This window comes from Hyaloscypha bicolor (genome assembly GCF_002865645.1).
Source record: "Hyaloscypha bicolor E unplaced genomic scaffold K444scaffold_126, whole genome shotgun sequence".
In the NCBI taxonomy this organism is placed as follows: domain Eukaryota; kingdom Fungi; phylum Ascomycota; class Leotiomycetes; order Helotiales; family Hyaloscyphaceae; genus Hyaloscypha; species Hyaloscypha bicolor.
Genome location: NW_020194628.1, coordinates 114,671 through 132,448, shown reverse-complemented (window position 1 = coordinate 132,448; position 17,778 = coordinate 114,671). Strand labels below are relative to the sequence as shown.

Genomic DNA, 17,778 nt, shown 5'->3' with positions numbered 1-17,778 from the left:
ATAGTTGCATACCTTAATTCGGTCTGCTACTAGAATAAACTTTGTTCTTCCTTATGGTCTAAGCCTGGGATAGTTGCAAGCATGCATTCTTCCACGAAGAAACGTATCACGGCCAGTTTGCAACGGAATCAATTGACTATTCCAACACCATCACGCCATCAAATTCATCCGACCTCTGCAGTCCCGGAATGATTACTGAAAACCTACAAGTATAACAAACAGCGTAAATTCAAGCGCAAAGTCCTTCAACTCCTCCTGCATTTCATTCGGACCACGTTTTGACCCAAATCTCCTATCATATCCCAAACCCGCATGTTGGAAGGCAAAGGTGTTCCTACCCTACAAGTCTTCTCATACAGGTATAACGGATAACTTTTGCCGAAAGTCCACCAAGATATCACAAGAAATAAATGGTCGTCGGAAGATCGTAATAGCAATCGCTCGGGTTGGAAATAACATTCGCAATCGCTAGTTCTGTGTGGTAGGCTGAGTCTGCGTTCGAGACGGTCAACATCCCTTCGAATCCACTAACATATCTTGCTAAACATCGAACTCACCTGTTGCGGGGGCTGGATCTGTTGAATCTGGTCCTTGAACTGCGATGGTGCATGTGAATATGCCTCCTCAGCATTCTTGATACATCCGAACAGGTTCTTGAAGACACCGAAGAAGCTTTCGAGGCAGCCAGCGGTATCGTTTTCGGGCTTCTGGTGCTCTGGCTTGCCCTCCGGCTTGCTGTTTTCGTGCATGTTGAGGTTGAGGTTTGAGTTGAGGCTGGAGGCTTGATATGGGGGTGCTGTTGTGGAGCGGTTGGAAGGTACTGAGGTCTGGTGTGGGAAGTTAATTTGAAGAGTGCCAAGAAGCCTTTAAAGATTAAAATGCCAGTCCTCAGGGGATAGAAAGGGAAATGAGGCTGATACAGGGGGACGCCACCAATATTTGAAGGCTGCGCATCATTTGCTCGCGAAGCTGTGGCTTCTCGCGACAATTGCATCCCCTGCATATCACGCGCTTTGTTTGGCCAATCGAAAAACAAGTCGTGAAATCTTACCACAGCAGACTCAAAGGATAGGGGGGTGACTTAGGAGAGATGCATAGATGGCATTATTATAAATAGAAGCATCTACTAGCTAACCGCCCGCTCTATTTCAATAAAAACGGTATAAAACCAAAATTTTGAGTAGTTGTAATTACCGACCTTAGTATAGGAATTTCTTGAAGTTTTCAAAAGGTTCCTTGTGCTTTTAAAAAAAACCTTAATTTTGGTAGTCTAATAGAAGTATAGTAGAACCTCGCTATAACGATCCTCGATATAACGAAGGTGGTCTGTGCGCCCACACAAAAAAACCTCGATATCATATAGGGATTTTTGGTCCCAAACCCCCCTGTCTCACCAAAATATGACCTTTTCCTAACGATATCCTCGCAATATCGTTAAAATTTCACGGTCCCGAGCCTATCGTTATATCGAGGTTCTACTGTATAAGAAGTAAATGCATTCAATGAGTAGTTTTAATAGCGAAGCAAAAATAATGAAGCTACTACCTTATAAACGATTCTAACTATACTACTAGTTTTAAACGCACACGCAGAAGTTACGATTTCGAAAATACTATAAAGTATTGATAGGTGATAGGATTTGCAATTACAATAAAAATATAGTAAAAAAAATCATATTTTTAAGGAGCTCCCGGCTGGGGGGTTTGGGCGGTTAGCCAGTGGATCCTTCTCGGATCCCTGGAAAGAACCGCTGGGTGAGGCGCCCCCTTTAACGAGTCTACCGACGTAAGTCTGTGTTTTTAGGGTATTTCGCTTAGAAACCAGCCCCCATAGCCATTTTGGACGCTTCAAATTTATATTCAGAATTGGATTTAAAGGCCTTTAAAACTCAATCTGGCTTCCTATATTATACGCGCTTATGTTATATAAGATTTTAATTTATGGTTGATGAGCTACAGCAAAAACTCGCTATAACGATCCTCGATTTAGCAATATCCTTGACAGTACGATACAGCCGTAAGGTCCCACTGCTTTTTGGCCCTATACTTACGATATACCCCCCACAACGATTATCGTAAGGATTTATGGCCCGGAGATTATTTTTTTGGTGTAATATCGTTCTAATTATCGAACCCAATAGATCAATTCCTCTCTTCCATAGGACCTTCTACCCCCCAAACCCCGGTAATTTGGAGTCGCAGACCATCGATCTCACTGGTTCACAGCCTGCAGTATTTACCACTAATTCTATAGGCCCTCGGCAGCCTAAAAAGCATCGAGGAGCTATTACTGGAGAGATTCTTTATATATCTTTAATTTTTACTGTCTTTATGTGGGTGCACGTGATTCTTGATACAACGATACCTCGGTGTATCGTTAGAAAAAGACGCTAAAATCGATATCGAGGTTTTGCATGTGAAGTGAAGTGGGCGACTTTGGTTTTCCGGTGCCTGAAAATATCGCTAAAACACGGACTTTTGTCCGTAGGCTCGTTACGAGCCTACGGACAAAAGTGCGTAGGAATGCAGTGGATCTTCTATGCGATACAATATACCAGAAGTCTCCGGGATATTGACATTGATCAGGGTGGTCTAAGGACTAACAAATTGAGGTTGAGGGGATCCATATACCAGTAGTTTCTGGGAGATTGATGCGCTGACACTTTGAGTCGATTCAATCATGTTTCAATGTTCCTCTAAAGTAAGAAATGGGCCTAAGGAAGCCTTCAATGTTATCCATGAACGCCTGTGTCTTGCCTTTCCTGTGCAAAGGGAAATTGAATTTTCACCTCCAACTCTCACAAATGGATTCAGGCCTAGTCTCCACGCCAATTCTGCTTCTTCTTCTGCGCAGCTTTGCTGTCTTCGAACAAGCAAGAAAAGCCGAGCCTACCCGATAGAAGAGGTTAAGAGGATGACCATGAGAAGATCATTCAAGAATCGATATCTTTAACACAGCTATCAAGATATTTAATTTCCAGTCTATATCAACACTGTTCCTCCATTGTCCCAAACGCCTTAAAAATAAAACACGAGAAAGGTAAGGGAACGATGCCATCGCTTTCTGTCGAGATATCGCAGCTCAACATGCAGGAAATGTTTGAAAAATATCGTAAATCATGTCATGAACCAGCGCAAGCGCAATCATCTCATACCTCACTGATCATTCCCGCTTTCTCGTCCCTTTCAGCTAGCTCAACTTTCTTGCCTTGAAGCATCGAGCCACAAAGGATCGAAAAGCCAAGGATGAGCGGGAGGCAAACCAGGATCATCTCTTCTGCGCTGAACCCAAGTATGGACGAAACAACGGTTCCAGCTAGTGCCAAGCCGAAGATGAGTCCAGCCTGGTTTTGTGACCTCCCCGTCCCCGCGATGATAGTACCTGTGAGACCTGCAGCCCCAAGGAGGAAGGAGAAAAAGATTATCTCGTTAGGAATCGTAGATGACAGTCGACCAAATTGGGGATGAAAATTAGCACAGTTCGCAGTCTGGGATTGTTAGCTTGAACCTGGCCAAAGAGCCTCGATTTACCTTGTTCATTGCTTCGCTTGGTTCGTACAGTTCCATCCTCTTGTTCAACCACACGAAACTACTACTCATCAGAAGTCCAGATGATAATCCCAACAAAGCCATGGTCTTATTCGAAATTGCATGCTTGTTGAGAAGCTGGAAGCGGAGGCAATGGCTACCGAAGCTTGGATAGACTTGATCTTCCATGATGATGGGGATATCCTCTCCTGTATCTGATCGTTCCCATGCTGGATCCCCGCAAAGTAGTCTTTCCATATTTCCCTTGTCAACGCGCCCAATGAAACAAACTTTGACAATGTGCTCAATAGTATAGGTTTTTGCGTAGTTTACGCGGGACTCGGCATCGTGTTCGGAAAGCATATACTCATCTTGATGCTTCGTTCTCACCCCCATATTGTCTTTCGATTCTCTAGCGCTTTTCCACCTCTCTTTGCTTGTCTTCGAGTAAATGAACCCATGGTTGTCTAACTTAATCCCGCGCTTGTTGGCGCCTTTATCCGAGTATGTCTGAATCGGTCTATTGGTACTTATCAATGGAAATTTCGAATACTAATATGAGGAGTACCTACAAGCAAAGTGCGTGCCTGTCTCCAGCCTTAATGATCACAAACCGTCGGATTTTGTGATAAGCTAGGGAATCTGTGATAGCTGAGGCCGTGATTTCCGTGCCTTTTGATGCTACGGGTTCAGACCAAAGGACCTTGAAGACCCGACCAAATGTAAATTTGGTTGGGGCGTGAACTGTAAATCCTTTCCAAGTTAACAAGCGCTCATGACCCTGTCGATGATGATTCTTTCTCACTACTATCAAGTTCTTCATATTCCTTCGAAGATTCCCCAGAACCGTACTCCTGCGTCTGCGATCGAGTCATCTTGCTGCCCCTTTCGCACCCATCAACCTGAACAGTATTATGAATCGTTTCTTGGTCAATCGCCTGGGTTTCTTTGTGTTCGATCTCGCCGTACAGTTGCGATATTTGCGCTTCTTCGATGGGGTAGTCTGTGTTGGGAATAGCTTCATCTCGAGCTGGTTCGTATTCAAACTCATACTCTCCTGCTCGCAGATGTCAGGATTGAACTGAGCCAGCCCTTGTCTTCAGAGTTGCAACTTACCATTTCTGTCCAAGCGATATCTCACATGGCATTTATGTTCAGCAGTCCACTCCCAATCACTCCACCTGGTTGGGTAGTAATCACTGTTTCCCTGCTTTGAGCTTTTTCGTGAAGAACGGTGGGAAGGCATGATTTCGAGTCTGGCGCATTCGTTTCTCACGAACCCCCTCAACAATCCGCGGCCTTTCTTGGAGAATCTGGCCTTGGATATTGAGATTTGTGAATTGACAGCGCTATCTTGAAGAAAGTTCATGGTTGCGGCTTGAGGCTCTGAGCCTTGTGTGGTTCGCCCATGGTGACGTGGCAATACACGCCCGAAGTCTGCCTCGCGGACAGCCTCTCGTCTCGGAGGATGCGTTGTCTTTCTAGCCCCGAGAAGCCTCAAGCTTCTCAAGCTTCTCTCTGTGTGCATCCTAACCGTCGCTCTTCTAAAACATCTCCGAATTGCAGATTGATGTCGTGGGATTTCTTGGGCACGCTCTATTGATCTACTTCCTGTGGTAGATCGATTCCATTGGGAGTTTGTTCCAGCCAAACCATCTATTTGAATTGCGGGGACATTTGTTTATTTGATCCATTTGCCTCTGAAGAGTTCTCAACCTGCGAAATGTATGCCTCAAGACGAAGCCTTCAAGTCCAGCCGGACTACAGCTATGGAAATGCTGTTCTGGATACATCCAGAAGGTAGGAAATGCTTTGAGGATAAATACGGGCTTGCAACGAGAGCTGACTGCAAAAAAGTGTGACTTATCCAGAGGTCACCAACTCTGGATACAACAATGCTTATTATGTGTCCTCCAGGTAAGACGCTTGGAAACCAGGCATTCGAACGAAAATACTGAAAGTAGAAGTCAAAGCGCCGTGTACGCCCCGAGCACGACAAACAACAGCCCTATTCTAACTATTACCAACTCCGCAAACCCTCATTGTTATATATCCCCAGTGTATCAAAAGTCATGGGAGGGAAACAAGATAAGCAGGATCGAGCCAGTGACAACTTATGGCTCAGAAGGCTCTCTAGCGAAGAAACGTTCAATTGTCGGATTTCCCCACTCGCCGTTGGCGGACGTGAACAGAGTAGGACTTGACTCTACGCTTGAAAGGGCTGATAAGAGCCTCACGGGATGGTGAAACCACATTTCAGACAGCGAGGGAATAGTCTGGCTAACACTGGGTTTAGCGATGTCGCCGAGATTGCACTACAGATGGAAGTGAGACGAGGGATCGGGACAGCGGCGTTGAACGAATCCGTCCAATTACTAAAACCACCATTACGATCACTTGATGAGGGGCCATATACCCCACGTCGACGTTCGCCAGCAATTTTCCAAACCTCACAGAACACTTCGCCTCCTCCGAGCGTACGAGCAAGTGCCGATAATCCTCCGCTTCAGAGACATGATGGGGGTGCTTCGCGATTAAATCGTTCTCAACCAGGATCTCCTTACATAAGTGCTGGACCCGACATTGAATTGAGTGGTTTGTCTTCGAGAGAAGTGGAAGAACCACCTCCGCCGGGTCAAGGGTTTGAGAATACCAGGACACAAGGTCTGGGAGAAGAAAGACATCGAAGCATGTTCTCTCTCCTTCTATGCAGCATTGCAATTTTCTTAGCCCCTGTCAACATTGTCTCGGGAATGACTGCAAGCCATGGGGACAGTTGGAAGCTGGCGTTTGTGGGGTAATACTAACCCATCATTCTCCTTGAGCATGAGTATACTGTATATTGACACCCCGATCAGGTTCTTCATATCATGGTTGCTAGTCGGCACAACCTGGCTCATTTTAGACCTTCGCAGATTTGAACGGTCGCTCTTCACAAAGTTTGTTCCCCTAACTCTCGTCCGTAGCCACAAATCATAAACTGAATACGAACAGGAGATGTCTTTGGCATCTAGGAGGATGCGCGGCATCCCTGTATTTCTTCATGTCTATACTACATATTAAGTCTGACAATCTACCACAATGGCTACCTACGGCCATCGATTGTGGGGTTGGGACAAGTCTCGGGTTTCAAAGTATCCCGGCAAGTGCGAGGCATCGGGTAGGAGAGTCAATCGGCAGTGTTATTGGAAGCATTTTCGGTGGAACGCAAGTCATTATCAGAAGAGATGAACAACAGCTTTTACAGAGGGAGGAGCCATCGTCGCCACGGAGACATCGAACAGATATTGAGACGGACTCAATGGTCTGAGTCTATGAACAGGGTTGGGAAAGCATCACCTCTATGCGCTCAGCCCGGTGAGAGGCTAAGTAGTGACAGGTAATCTACGGCTGCAAAACAACACGATTCGACTCATGGCTCACTGAAAATGTATGGGTATTGCTAGTCTTGGCCTGGTATGCTTGTCAAATATTCTGCGTCATTACGTGTGGGAGGTGTATTCAGATGAGCTATGATCAATGGAGTATGGAGTATTAAGGTTATCGCAGAGGGCTTGCTTTCGCCAGCGCGGTGCCTCGGAGGAGCTTCAAGTTGCGTCTCTTGTGTTTTTTTTAGAGAGAAATAATCACATGAACCATCGTTGAATTGCTCTATTGCTTAAGTTGGTGTCTGTACTTTGGTATTTCTGTTGGGAGATATTGATCCGAACCTGTTCTGGGACGATGACAGGACCACGTACATCCAGCTCCCTGGTATTCACCAACAAACCATTGATATGAAGGCTGGTGCGCTTGGTAACACAAGAATTATATGGACCGGCTTCACTGAATACATTCCCGAGGGGCCGCGTATATACAAGAAAGACGGCTACTATTATCTCATGATTGGGGAAGGTGGAACAGAGCTGGGACGCCATGAAGCAGTAGTTCATTCCAAGGATATTTGGGGTCCGTTCGAAGGCTATTCAGGGAATCCCATTCTCGTGGCCACTAACACCTCCGAGTATTTCCTGACAGTCGACCACGCGGACCACTTCCAAGATCCGTCTGGTTTTTAGTGGGGCAGCGCGCTTGCCACAAGTTCTGGACCTGCATGGGAGAACCATCCAATGGGGTGGCGAGACTGTTTTATTTCCTGCGACATGGAAGGATGGCGACTGGCCTGCCTTGCAACAAGTTCGTGACCGAATGAGTGGCTGGCCCCTCCCGCCGCGGACAAAGGCAATACCCGGAAGTGGACCGTGTATTGAAGATCCAGACATCGTAGACTTTCCTCCAGATTCAGCTATCCCGCCGCATTTTCTCTACCGGCGCTTTCCGCCAAAGGATGCTTTCGCGGTCTCTCCTCAAGGACATCCCAATACTCTTCGGTTGCGTCCGCCGCAGTCAAATATTACGTCCAGCGCACAGCTAAGCACACTATCAAAACTAAGTCTGATCATGCGAGTGCAGACAAACAATCTGTTTAGATTTAGCGTTGACATTATATTGTTCAAGCTAAAGTTACAAGAAGAGTAGGTTGGCGTAACGGCTTTCCTTACCCAAACATGGCAAACACAGCATCTCAACTTGGGCATTGTCTGTTACCTATAAGCCATCCTAGCTTCAAGGGCGGCGCAAGCCTAGCTTTGCATCTTCGATTCCGGGTTACTAACTACCTGGCCTGGCGGGTGATTTTAGCGGAACTGTGCCAACTCTCCTCCAGGCATTACCAGAGAAATGACTGAACGCTCCTATCCGGTTACAGATTGTTGCGGTCAATGAGAAGCATTACGCCCTCTCTGTTGCATCATCTCTTACGCCTTTTGAAAGTCAGCTCGTGGGGATAGCACCTGCAACCATACTGAGCAGCGGTAATGGTCGATTTACAGGTAAGAGTTGCGTTTTATGCTCTATAAATGGCTCTACTCGGCATACGCGAGATTAACTATGTCCCTCAGCTGATAAATTTTAGGGCACGCTTCTTGGGGTATATGCTACAAGTAACGGTGGTACTGGTACGATGGAATCGCATGTAAGCAGATGGCAGTACCAAGGGACAGGCCGTGACATCAACAATGGAACGTTTGTACCCATACAGCCCGTTTTCAGGATCCCCTAACGTATGATCCATACGAAATATACACGTGTCTTAATCGTAGAGACTCACATATGCACCCCGTATGCTCTACGCCTTAAGATAGACGTATCATAGCTATAATACTAAGAACTCCCTTTCAAACGTAGCTGCATCCGGGGGCCGGGGGAGATACTATTTCGTGCAACGCCATCTAATTTCTATCACTTTAAACTGAAATCTAGGAGAGTCTGCTGCAACTAGAAACAGGTAATTTGCTCCACTGTTGTCACCTACGATCTTCTGGAAAGTCTCCCATTATTGCGAATCCTGGCCAATTTTATTATCTACTAGACTACTACTGCTCTTTTCATCCCTTGCTGAAAGATCGACAAAGGAAACAATACCACCTTTGTTCCCACCGCTACTTCACCCTCCATATCTTCGAGAAACCGCATTTTAAGTTCCGAGAACTCAGGGCAGTATTTTTGCCATTATCCATACTGATAAGCTTTATCCGTTTTGGTATCGGCGATGAACGCTATAACGATCTCTCTCAAAAAACTACTTACGAGCCCACCCTCAAAAGTCCGTGTTTTTAGGGCATTTCGCTAAGAAGCGAATGCCAAACCCAATTTTGTACCTTTTATCTTATTCTCTAAATCGCTTTAAAAGAGTTTTAAAACTCACTCTAGCTTCTTTAATCATATATATATAAATTATAATAGGTTATAATTAATAGTTATTATATATTTGTCAAGTGAAGTGGGAGACTTTGGTTTTGCGATGCCTGAAAATATTGCTAAAAACACGGACTTTTGAGGCCGGGCTCGTTAGAGGCAGCTCGGACAAGAACACCAAAAATCTAGCTTTCTCTTTAGTTTAATCTAACTTTATAAGGAATTAATATAATTTAATGCTTGTTTTATTTACCTATAGCGGTAATTAAAGGCTATTTCAATATAAACTTTTTATAAAATTTCATACTATAGCTTGAAGATAGACTTAAGATTATTAAGTCGCAAAAAGTGGGTATTTTTAGTGTAAAACGCGTGTTTTGGTGCGGGTTGGTGCGGGATGTTTTGGTGCGGGGTATCGGTTACCTTTAAGCGCAGTCTTTACCGCTTGCCAGACTTCAAACAAAGCAATTCCAATGTGTCTAGAAATCACATTTGGGATTATAGTAGTTGTTGTGGCCAAAGTTCAGGATGGAAAGCACTCGTGAACACAACTTCTTGGTAAGTGTCGCGGAGCTCCTTCACTGTCGTTCTCGTTGTAGAGGAGGGCCTAGTCTAACAGTCTGTGAGATAAAGCTTGTCCTCGTTGGAAGTTCTGGCGTTGGGAAAACCTGTCTCATTCAAAGATACAATGGAGATCCCTACAATCCCGATATCTTGCCATCCATCAGCGGCGACTGGCTTGTACGGAAGATAGAAGTAGGTGGAAAACGAGTCAAGTTGCGGATCTGGGATACGAGCGGAGTGGAGAGGTTACGACCTCTCACTACGTCCTACTATCGGTATTCCAATGGAGTATTCCTAGTTTATGATGTTGCAAGTGAGGGTAGTTTCAATGGTACGTCCCTCAACCACCATCTAACCATTTCATTCTTGCTAATGAGGTCAGATATCCAATCATACTGGTCCCAATCTGTGAATCAGCATGCTCCTGAAAAGGCCACTAAAATTTTGGTCGGCAACAAATCCGACTTGATTGAAAGGCGTGTCGTCTCTACGAAGAGAGGAGAGGAGCTAGCAGACAAACTCGGAATTCCTTTCTTTGAAGTTTCGGCAAAGAACAACTTGGAACTCGGCAAAGCCTTTCACACGATGACTCTCTTGATAACAAAAACACTCATGAACGATAATGAGCCCGGAGACTCTCAGTCCGGTGTTGTTGTCGACCCCAAGGCGAATTCTAAATCACCTTACCTGCGTAACCTCGCTGGCCTGTTTGCACGGTCACGGGATCAATCTAACCGAGCCTCTATGTTGAACTAGCTAAAGCAATATAGCTAGGGTCACGTGCTTGCAATGTAAACCAAGTAAAACGTACTGAATTGACTGCTGTTCTACAGTGGTAAGTAGCCCGTATATATAGCCCTGAACCCCCTAAGTCACATGTACTAAATCCCTATGCCAGCTGAACCGATTACAGCTATACAGGGTATTCCAGCCGTACATGGTATTCCAGCTATACAGGGTATTCCAGCCGTACAGGGTATTCCAGCTATACAGGGTATTCCAGCTGTACAGGGTATTCCAGCTATACAGGGTATTCCAGCCGTACAGGGTATTCCAGCTATACAGGGTATTCCAGCTGGACAGGGTATTAAGCTAGTGCACAGCCCCATGGCGTTCGGTTCCAGGGCTTACTAAGCCTATTAGGGGCCTCAGGCCCCTAATTTCAACACTCTATTGACCACCCTAGTACCGCCATTACTCCAAGACAGACGACCACTGGTCAGTACCCTTACAGGAAGTTGGACTCCGATGCCTGGGAAATGCGACTTCTGTATTTGGACGGAAGCACTTCAAAGGACGACCTCTTGACTTGTTTCATAGAATATATCTCTCTGATTGATCCCGGAGTTTACACAGCCCTCTCTTATTGTTGGGGAGACCCGCGTATCACGAGCACTATCCGTATAGATGGCTGCGAAGTCAAAATCACGAAAAATCTCGAGTCGGCGCTTCGGGGTGCTCGGGAGAACAGATCAGCAAAAGGAGGAATACTTCGACTGTGGGTTGATGCTTTGTGTATCAACCAAGGAGATAAAGAAGAACGAAGTAATCAGGTGCGTAACATGCGTCAGATCTATTCCAAAGCAAAAGAGGTTCTCTGCTGGGTAGGGGGCCAAGAGGTTCCGCCGTTGCATGTAGAAGGCCTGGAATACTTGCTCAAGAATCAAATCGAGGTCCAAACGCTGGGAACAGGATCCTCTTCGGAAGAAACTGAGCTGAGCAGCTTTGGTAATATTGTCGACGAAGTCGATAAGGAAAAGTTTTGGACCGAGAATGGATGGGTACTCCTCAACGAGTTTTTCAGCCAACCATACTGGGAAAGAGTTTGGATAATCCAGGAAATCACGGTAGCATCATATGTGACAGTTCTCTGGGGAAATATCGAGATTCCTTGGAACTTTGTCAATGCAACCTTGATGAAACTCAGAGAAGCAGAAATTGCGAAAGGTTCTGGTAGCAGAATCAAGACTTCTTCTAAAGCCGCACACTTGTTGGAGTTCAGGGACCATTACTACGTCAGGCGACAGCCCATAGGACTGCTTGATGCCATGCGGTGGAGTCACAAGACTTTGGCAACTGATCCAAGAGACAAGATTTATGCTCTGTTAGGATTATGTCACGACGGTACTCAGTTTGTGCCCATACCGAACTATCGATAACCCGTCAAGCAAATGCTCTTAGATATGACTCGAACCATGATCACCTTGACCGGCTCACTCGATATGATATGTCTTCGAGGGACTGGAATTGTGCCGAAGGACAGCCCGAAAACGCCCTCATGGGTGCCTAGCTGGACCACCTTTTGGTCTGGGAATATGACGGCTCTAGAAAGCAGATTCTCGGAATGGCACACCATTTCCGACTACAATCCAATTCTTCCATGGCCAAATACTGATATTCTCAAAGTGTGGGGATTTAGATTAGGCACTGTAAGCGGAATGAGCTCAGCCATGCGTCCGCACGGAGAAAAGCATGAAAGTCTATCTCCAAATCTATCTCGTTCTCACTGGATATCATCTACATCCACACTACACCAGAAAGACCCCCGGTTGGACAGTGCCGCTCCAGAGCAAATGAGCTTTCATGATCAAATATGGCAAACACTTACTATGTCACTCGTCTCCGACAAGTTCGACAGCGCCATAGTGAGAAGCTGTTTCTCAGCGCTCTGGACTCCCGAGGAAAGGGGTGCAGTGCGTAATCTTGCTCTCATAGAGTGGATTGATAGCAACGCTTGGTTCAAGATCGGCGAATTCACACTTCGCGAATGGTCTCAACTCAGAACTCCTGGTATAAACAAAGCCTCTGGTGAGGACTGGATGGGGAAGTCATTTGTTGATAAATCCATCAGGACAGATACCAGCAACATTGGCCAACGGGCTGAAAATTGTCATACGGCCGAGCAAATGGACGCCTTTATTGATGTACTCGAGGAAGTTTTAGGAAGTGGGATGCGACTTGCGCTTCTGGAATCCGCTGCTCTGCCACAGGATCCCCCTTCTCGGTTTCCATACCTGGTTTTGGTACATCCGGATGTACAGGTCGGGGATATGATTCAGTACTTGAGAGGATGCAGTATTCCGGTTGCTTTGCGAAGCGAAAGGGATAATAAAGGTGCGAACAGCTGGGGACAGCGTTTCCGAGTCATTGGTGGAGCGTACCGAGTCGAAACAGAGGATTTGAAAGTGTTCGAAAGTCTTAGAGAAGATGGGCGTGACAGTTGGCATAGAGATCGCCCAAGGGGGCCTTTTGTTTTAGACTTGATTTAAATAATTAGGATCACATTTCCTAAAGTTGTGACAGATAAGGTATATGTGATGAGGAAATATGTCCCTGCTCGAAATCTTCTTACATTTGATCATCACGATTCGATACTTTGCTCCCTGTGAGGTAACATAAGAACACTTAATGTAGCGCGAGGGTAAAAGGTCCTAATAAGTCTGTCGCTCATACTTCCATTTCTTTGCATTCGCACTAGCTAACATAACTATTTGATTCTCGCTCTTGCTCGAAGTAGAACATTTTGCGGTGGTCAATGGGGATTAAGAACATGCCGCGATTCACGTAATAAAGAAGATATTTTGGTCTCAGATTCGTCAATTTCAAAAAACTACGTAAATTTTGCTCTTCGTCCTGATGGCCCACGAGATTCTCCAACCTCTCAAATGCACGTGCTGCTCAGAAAATTATAACTAGAGCTACATATTTCCTGAAGTATATTCAATACCATTCCCAAGGGTCCAACTAGATCTAGGGTTATGGTAACCCCTCCCGCAAGACCCACGGCATTGTGGGTGAAGACGGTTGCCGATTTGAAGATCGGTATTGCTGCGACCTCAGTGACCTAGAGAAAGACAAGGAGCCAGAATCCAGAAAAGATTCTAGCAAGCAGGCTCGCCTCGAACATACCATCTGGCGAAGCTTGCTCTGGCCGTATGGGAAACGCAAGCTGACTGTAGCAACTGACAAACTCCCAGCATTGAGTGGAATTGCCAAGTTGTCGAAGTCACGCGTCGAGGCTTAACACATAGCTGGACTGTGGAGCGATACGCTGATGGAAGGGCTAGCATGGCAAGGAATAGGACACAGAGCACCTGCCTCAGCCACTGAGTATACAAGACCAAGCTAGAGCTGGGCGAGCTACGATGGAACTGCCGCCGCCGGTCGAAGGGGAGAGTGGAAGGATTTTTCCAAGGTTGGAGATTGGCATGTTGAGCTGCAAAGCTAGGAAAACCACTTTGGATCAGTGAAGAATGCTTGGATAGCTATCCATGGTCCTCTGATTGAGCTTAAGCCCAGCGAAACGGAACTCACGGACCACGAGATTATTCTCAAGGAAATCGGCACGACTCAACTTCCTAGGTTCCGGACACGGTACTCCGATAGTGAACAGGGGAACGTGGCGACGCCTGGTCATGACACATTCCGTGAGTCAGGAGCCTGGCGTGAATGGAAAATGCAAGTCATGTCATGATACTTTGCAGTAAGAAGGGCGATGATGTAAAAGCCAATGAGACGATTGAGAGGAGTGGGGAATACGGTTCGTTCTCACCTTTTTACGGTCTAGTGATCGCACCAGCAGAGGATGGAAGGATGAAGAGGGTAGGATGGATGTTCTTGCAAGATGAGGTAGGGAAAAATATATTGGACGACAAAGAGTGTTGGAGGGACGTAAGCTTAGTATGAAACTTACAATTTGCTTTTGCCTAAAACAGAGTCGAATTCAATTTTCTTCTTTCGGAACATGTAACTTCCTTCAGACGGAGCCCACAACCCTCTACCACTCAATCCACTCCTCCAACCTCCTCCCCGTCCCCTCTCCCCCCAAAGTCCTATCCCTCAGAAAACTGATATCGAACCCACGCGCCCCTCTTATTCGTCCTCTCATCATCCCTCTCAGCCAAAAACCTAATCTCCACACCGGTTCACAGACATGTGATCAAGAGATTAGGATAAATGCCCCGTTGTCGCGTCTTGTTCTTCGCAGGTTGATTTTTTAATAATATTATTGAAGTAAGCGTTGTTTTAAAAAGTGTATAAAGGAATGGCCAAGTGAGCAGAGGTGAGGCAGTAGAGAGTGCACACGAATAGTGGGTGAAGGTGTGTGAGTACGTAGTGAAGCGAGGGTACGTAATCAAAGCGGCGATGGGCTACCTGCCACGGGGCGAAAAGTTGTTATGTTTAGGTTAAACAACAGGATATCAATCGTCAAGGTGCATCTCTGCCGAAGCAAGCCATCAGCCCCTGAATTTCACTCGAGACAGGGGCATGGAAGTGTCGGAACCCAAGAGAAGCACACAAACAAATGAATGACGAGCCTGCAGAACACTTTCCGGCGAGGAGCTGTGCACTGCCCTGAAGTCGGTGAAGTGAGGACTTTCCTTCCATGAGGAAGAATTGAAAATCGAAGGGTGCGGGCCGAGAGGTAAATCTGTCTGTTCTTCCTAAGATAAATTTGTTTCGCTGCCTTTCTTCACAAGATTGCAGGGAAAGTGGGAACAATTACATTTTGATGCTCAAAGTTGCGCCGAGAAGTTCAACCCCAAAATCCGGAGAGGATTGTTGAAGGCGTTGTCATAGGGGGCCCTCCTCACTCGAGGGTCTGATTGATTCAACCCTGCGAAGCGGACGGAAATAATCTGGAACTCCTTCAATAATGCCACATTTCCTCCTCACGAATTTTTAAGAACTACAACTCCCGGCGCATAATCAAACGGATCACGAATCCAGAAGTGAGACCCGCAGGATCACCTCAGCCCAATTCCGAGCAACCGAAACCCCGCCTGCATGAAAAGTAAGACCTGCAATTCCAAACATCATGATATTGTGGTATAGAACACCTCAAACTACAACAAAACCTTTCTCGAATCTATCCTCCAACGCCATCCATCTATCTAAGATCTATTGCCAAGTCTAACAAAGAGGCAATCTATCCAGCCACACAATTTAACGATGGTACAACGCAACCTCTGCCTAACATGGCCTGATCAACCATCCGCCAATAATGGCAGATTCGCGCGAAGTTGCGCAGACTGCGAAAGTCTTCTCCTCGCATCAAGGTTGCGGCTAGAAGCCATAGCCGCAGCCATCGAGCTCTTGCCCTCCTTGACCTCCTCTTTCCTCCCCTCGACTGCCAACTTCTGCGGCTGCGTCTCCCCAGCTCTGTTGAACAAGTTGCGATACATGTACACACCGCTCCCTTCCGCACCGGCAGTCTCTTCAACGAACTTGCACGCACGCTGGTTTCTCCAGAACGCGGTCCAGAACCCCGTCTTTGTGTCTGCCTTGTAGTGCTGTCCCATTACTCTCTTGATATGTATCGAGGCTTCGCCGGCGTGGTAGAAGGGGATCGTAGACACCAAGTGGTGGCATACGTGTGTGCCGATGATGTCGTGGAAGAGATGCGTGTCGATGAAGCCGAGATCGCGATCGATGGTAGCAGTTGCGCCACGAGCGAATGTCCACGTCTTGTTGTCGTAGTGTGGCATCGATGCGTCGGTGTGCTGGAGGAAGGTGATGGCGACTGTTTCGTTAGTATTGAGCAAGGCGTTTTTGATATTGACTTACCAATCCAGTTGTTCACCCACAGCCACGGCACGCCCCAGAGGACAATCACATTCCAGCTTCCGAAGATCTGGCCGGCGACAACGAGACCGGCGATCATGATTGCAACGCCCAGATCAGACAGCATGATCAATGGGAGCTCGCTCTTCTTGAAGAACACACTGTCTTCTCCGAAATAGAAGTGCATGATCTTCAGTCCCTTTTGACCTTGGTATTTCTGTCCGGTCAGGTTGCAGAGGAGGTATCCGGGCCATCCAAACAATTGGTGGACGATATCGTGCCAGAGAGCCACGATTGGGGAGTCCTCTGCCAATTCGGCGAACTCGATCATGTTTGTCTTGGCATTTTGGCCGCAGTTTGTCTTGACCCAAGACTCCCTGGTGTGCGGCACGAACGCAGTGTCCTTGTCGATGTTGCCAGTCGCCTTGTGGTGCTGGGAGTGGGAGATGCGCCAGGAATGGAATGGGACCAGGAGGAACGAGTGCATGATCAAGCCCATGGTGTAATTGAGCTTCTTGTGCTTGGAGAATCCACCGTGTCCGCACTCGTGTGCCAGGATCCAGATGCCGGTGAAGACGAAACCCTGGACGGTGGTGTATGCAACCCAGGCCGCGAATCGAAGGTAGACATTGGGGAGGAGAGGGATATACGTCACGGCGAGGTAGATGAGGGTCGACAGGTAGCAGTAGTCGCGGACAACGTATGCCATTGACCGCAGGACGGACGGCTTGAAGCAATGGGGAGGAATTGCATCGTGGATTTCCTTCATGGTGAAGGTCGGCAGTTCGAACTCATTGCCGTGGAGATCGAGGTGTTTGGGTTCTTTTGGGGCCATTGTTGCTGGAGCCATGGTGTTATGATCGAGAGAGAAGAAGGGAGAAGGACACTGAGGCTTTATCACGGCCACAGATATCCATTCGGGGGCGCTCCATTTATTTTATTTTCTCAACCCTTTTTTTGGACACGGACCACGCCCAGAAGCCTCACCTCGCTACCGTCCCCACCAGACAGGGCTTGAAACTGACATTCACATCTGGCCTTCAGGAGCTCTGGCACATGCTGTGTGCAGAGTTGCCGGCATGGCATGGGAAAACGAAGTGTTTGTAGCTGGCGCTGCTGATCGCTGCGCTGCTTCACATTCACATGTGAATTTGGTTTCGGCGTGGAGGAAGAAGATTCGTGTGCAAACTTCAAAGCTGACCTCCCGTCCTAGTATGCATGAAGGGTCCAGAGCTAACGCCTTCGGGCCCCTGACACGACTCGCCTGAGGGCTGTGAGTGGCTCGGGTAATTTAATAAGGGATCTCAACGCTTCGAGCATACCGGTCCAAAATTTAGCTTGATCGAGATTAGGCGCGACCGGGGACGGGGACGTGGGCCCAGAAGCG

The 17,778-nt window shown here is 46.9% G+C and overlaps 6 protein-coding genes across 6 annotated transcripts; 4 read left to right on the top strand and 2 right to left on the bottom strand.

Moving 5' to 3' along the window:
* Positions 1-2,954: 2,954 nt before the first annotated feature.
* K444DRAFT_617273 (uncharacterized protein) lies at positions 2,955-4,865 on the bottom strand. The gene is made up of 5 exons (XM_024881090.1): positions 4,644-4,865; positions 4,333-4,584; positions 4,100-4,280; positions 3,531-4,047; positions 2,955-3,487 (listed from the first exon to the last, which is right to left on the bottom strand). Exons 1-5 carry the CDS (start codon positions 4,771-4,773, stop codon positions 3,149-3,151), a joined length of 1,419 nt encoding a protein of 472 aa, XP_024731717.1. The 5' UTR covers positions 4,774-4,865; the 3' UTR covers positions 2,955-3,148.
* Positions 4,866-5,061: 196 nt separating this feature from the next.
* Positions 5,062-7,168, top strand: K444DRAFT_666786 (uncharacterized protein). The gene is made up of 6 exons (XM_024887223.1): positions 5,062-5,327; positions 5,385-5,444; positions 5,495-5,770; positions 5,824-6,324; positions 6,386-6,466; positions 6,522-7,168. Exons 1-6 carry the CDS (start codon positions 5,251-5,253, stop codon positions 6,835-6,837), a joined length of 1,311 nt encoding a protein of 436 aa, XP_024731716.1. The 5' UTR covers positions 5,062-5,250; the 3' UTR covers positions 6,838-7,168.
* Positions 7,169-9,791: 2,623 nt separating this feature from the next.
* K444DRAFT_655088 (rab GTPase SrgA) lies at positions 9,792-10,624 on the top strand (the record flags this gene model as incomplete). The annotated part of the gene is made up of 3 exons (XM_024885988.1): positions 9,792-9,821; positions 9,891-10,158; positions 10,210-10,624. 3 exons carry the CDS (start codon positions 9,792-9,794, stop codon positions 10,581-10,583), a joined length of 672 nt encoding a protein of 223 aa, XP_024731715.1. The 3' UTR covers positions 10,584-10,624.
* Positions 10,625-11,087: 463 nt separating this feature from the next.
* On the top strand, positions 11,088-12,290 carry K444DRAFT_91291 (HET-domain-containing protein; the record flags this gene model as incomplete). The annotated part of the gene is made up of 1 exon (XM_024888804.1): positions 11,088-12,290. A coding segment is annotated over one exon (899 nt), but the record flags the coding sequence as incomplete, so codon positions are not given.
* Positions 11,892-13,159, top strand: K444DRAFT_91289 (uncharacterized protein). Its single transcript, XM_024888803.1, has one exon. It carries the CDS (start codon positions 11,999-12,001, stop codon positions 13,094-13,096), a length of 1,098 nt encoding a protein of 365 aa, XP_024731713.1. The 5' UTR covers positions 11,892-11,998; the 3' UTR covers positions 13,097-13,159.
* Positions 13,160-15,321: 2,162 nt separating this feature from the next.
* On the bottom strand, positions 15,322-17,576 carry K444DRAFT_596535 (putative Delta(12) fatty acid desaturase). The gene is made up of 2 exons (XM_024878436.1): positions 16,395-17,576; positions 15,322-16,350 (listed from the first exon to the last, which is right to left on the bottom strand). Exons 1-2 carry the CDS (start codon positions 17,239-17,241, stop codon positions 15,815-15,817), a joined length of 1,383 nt encoding a protein of 460 aa, XP_024731712.1. The 5' UTR covers positions 17,242-17,576; the 3' UTR covers positions 15,322-15,814.
* Positions 17,577-17,778: the final 202 nt, after the last annotated feature.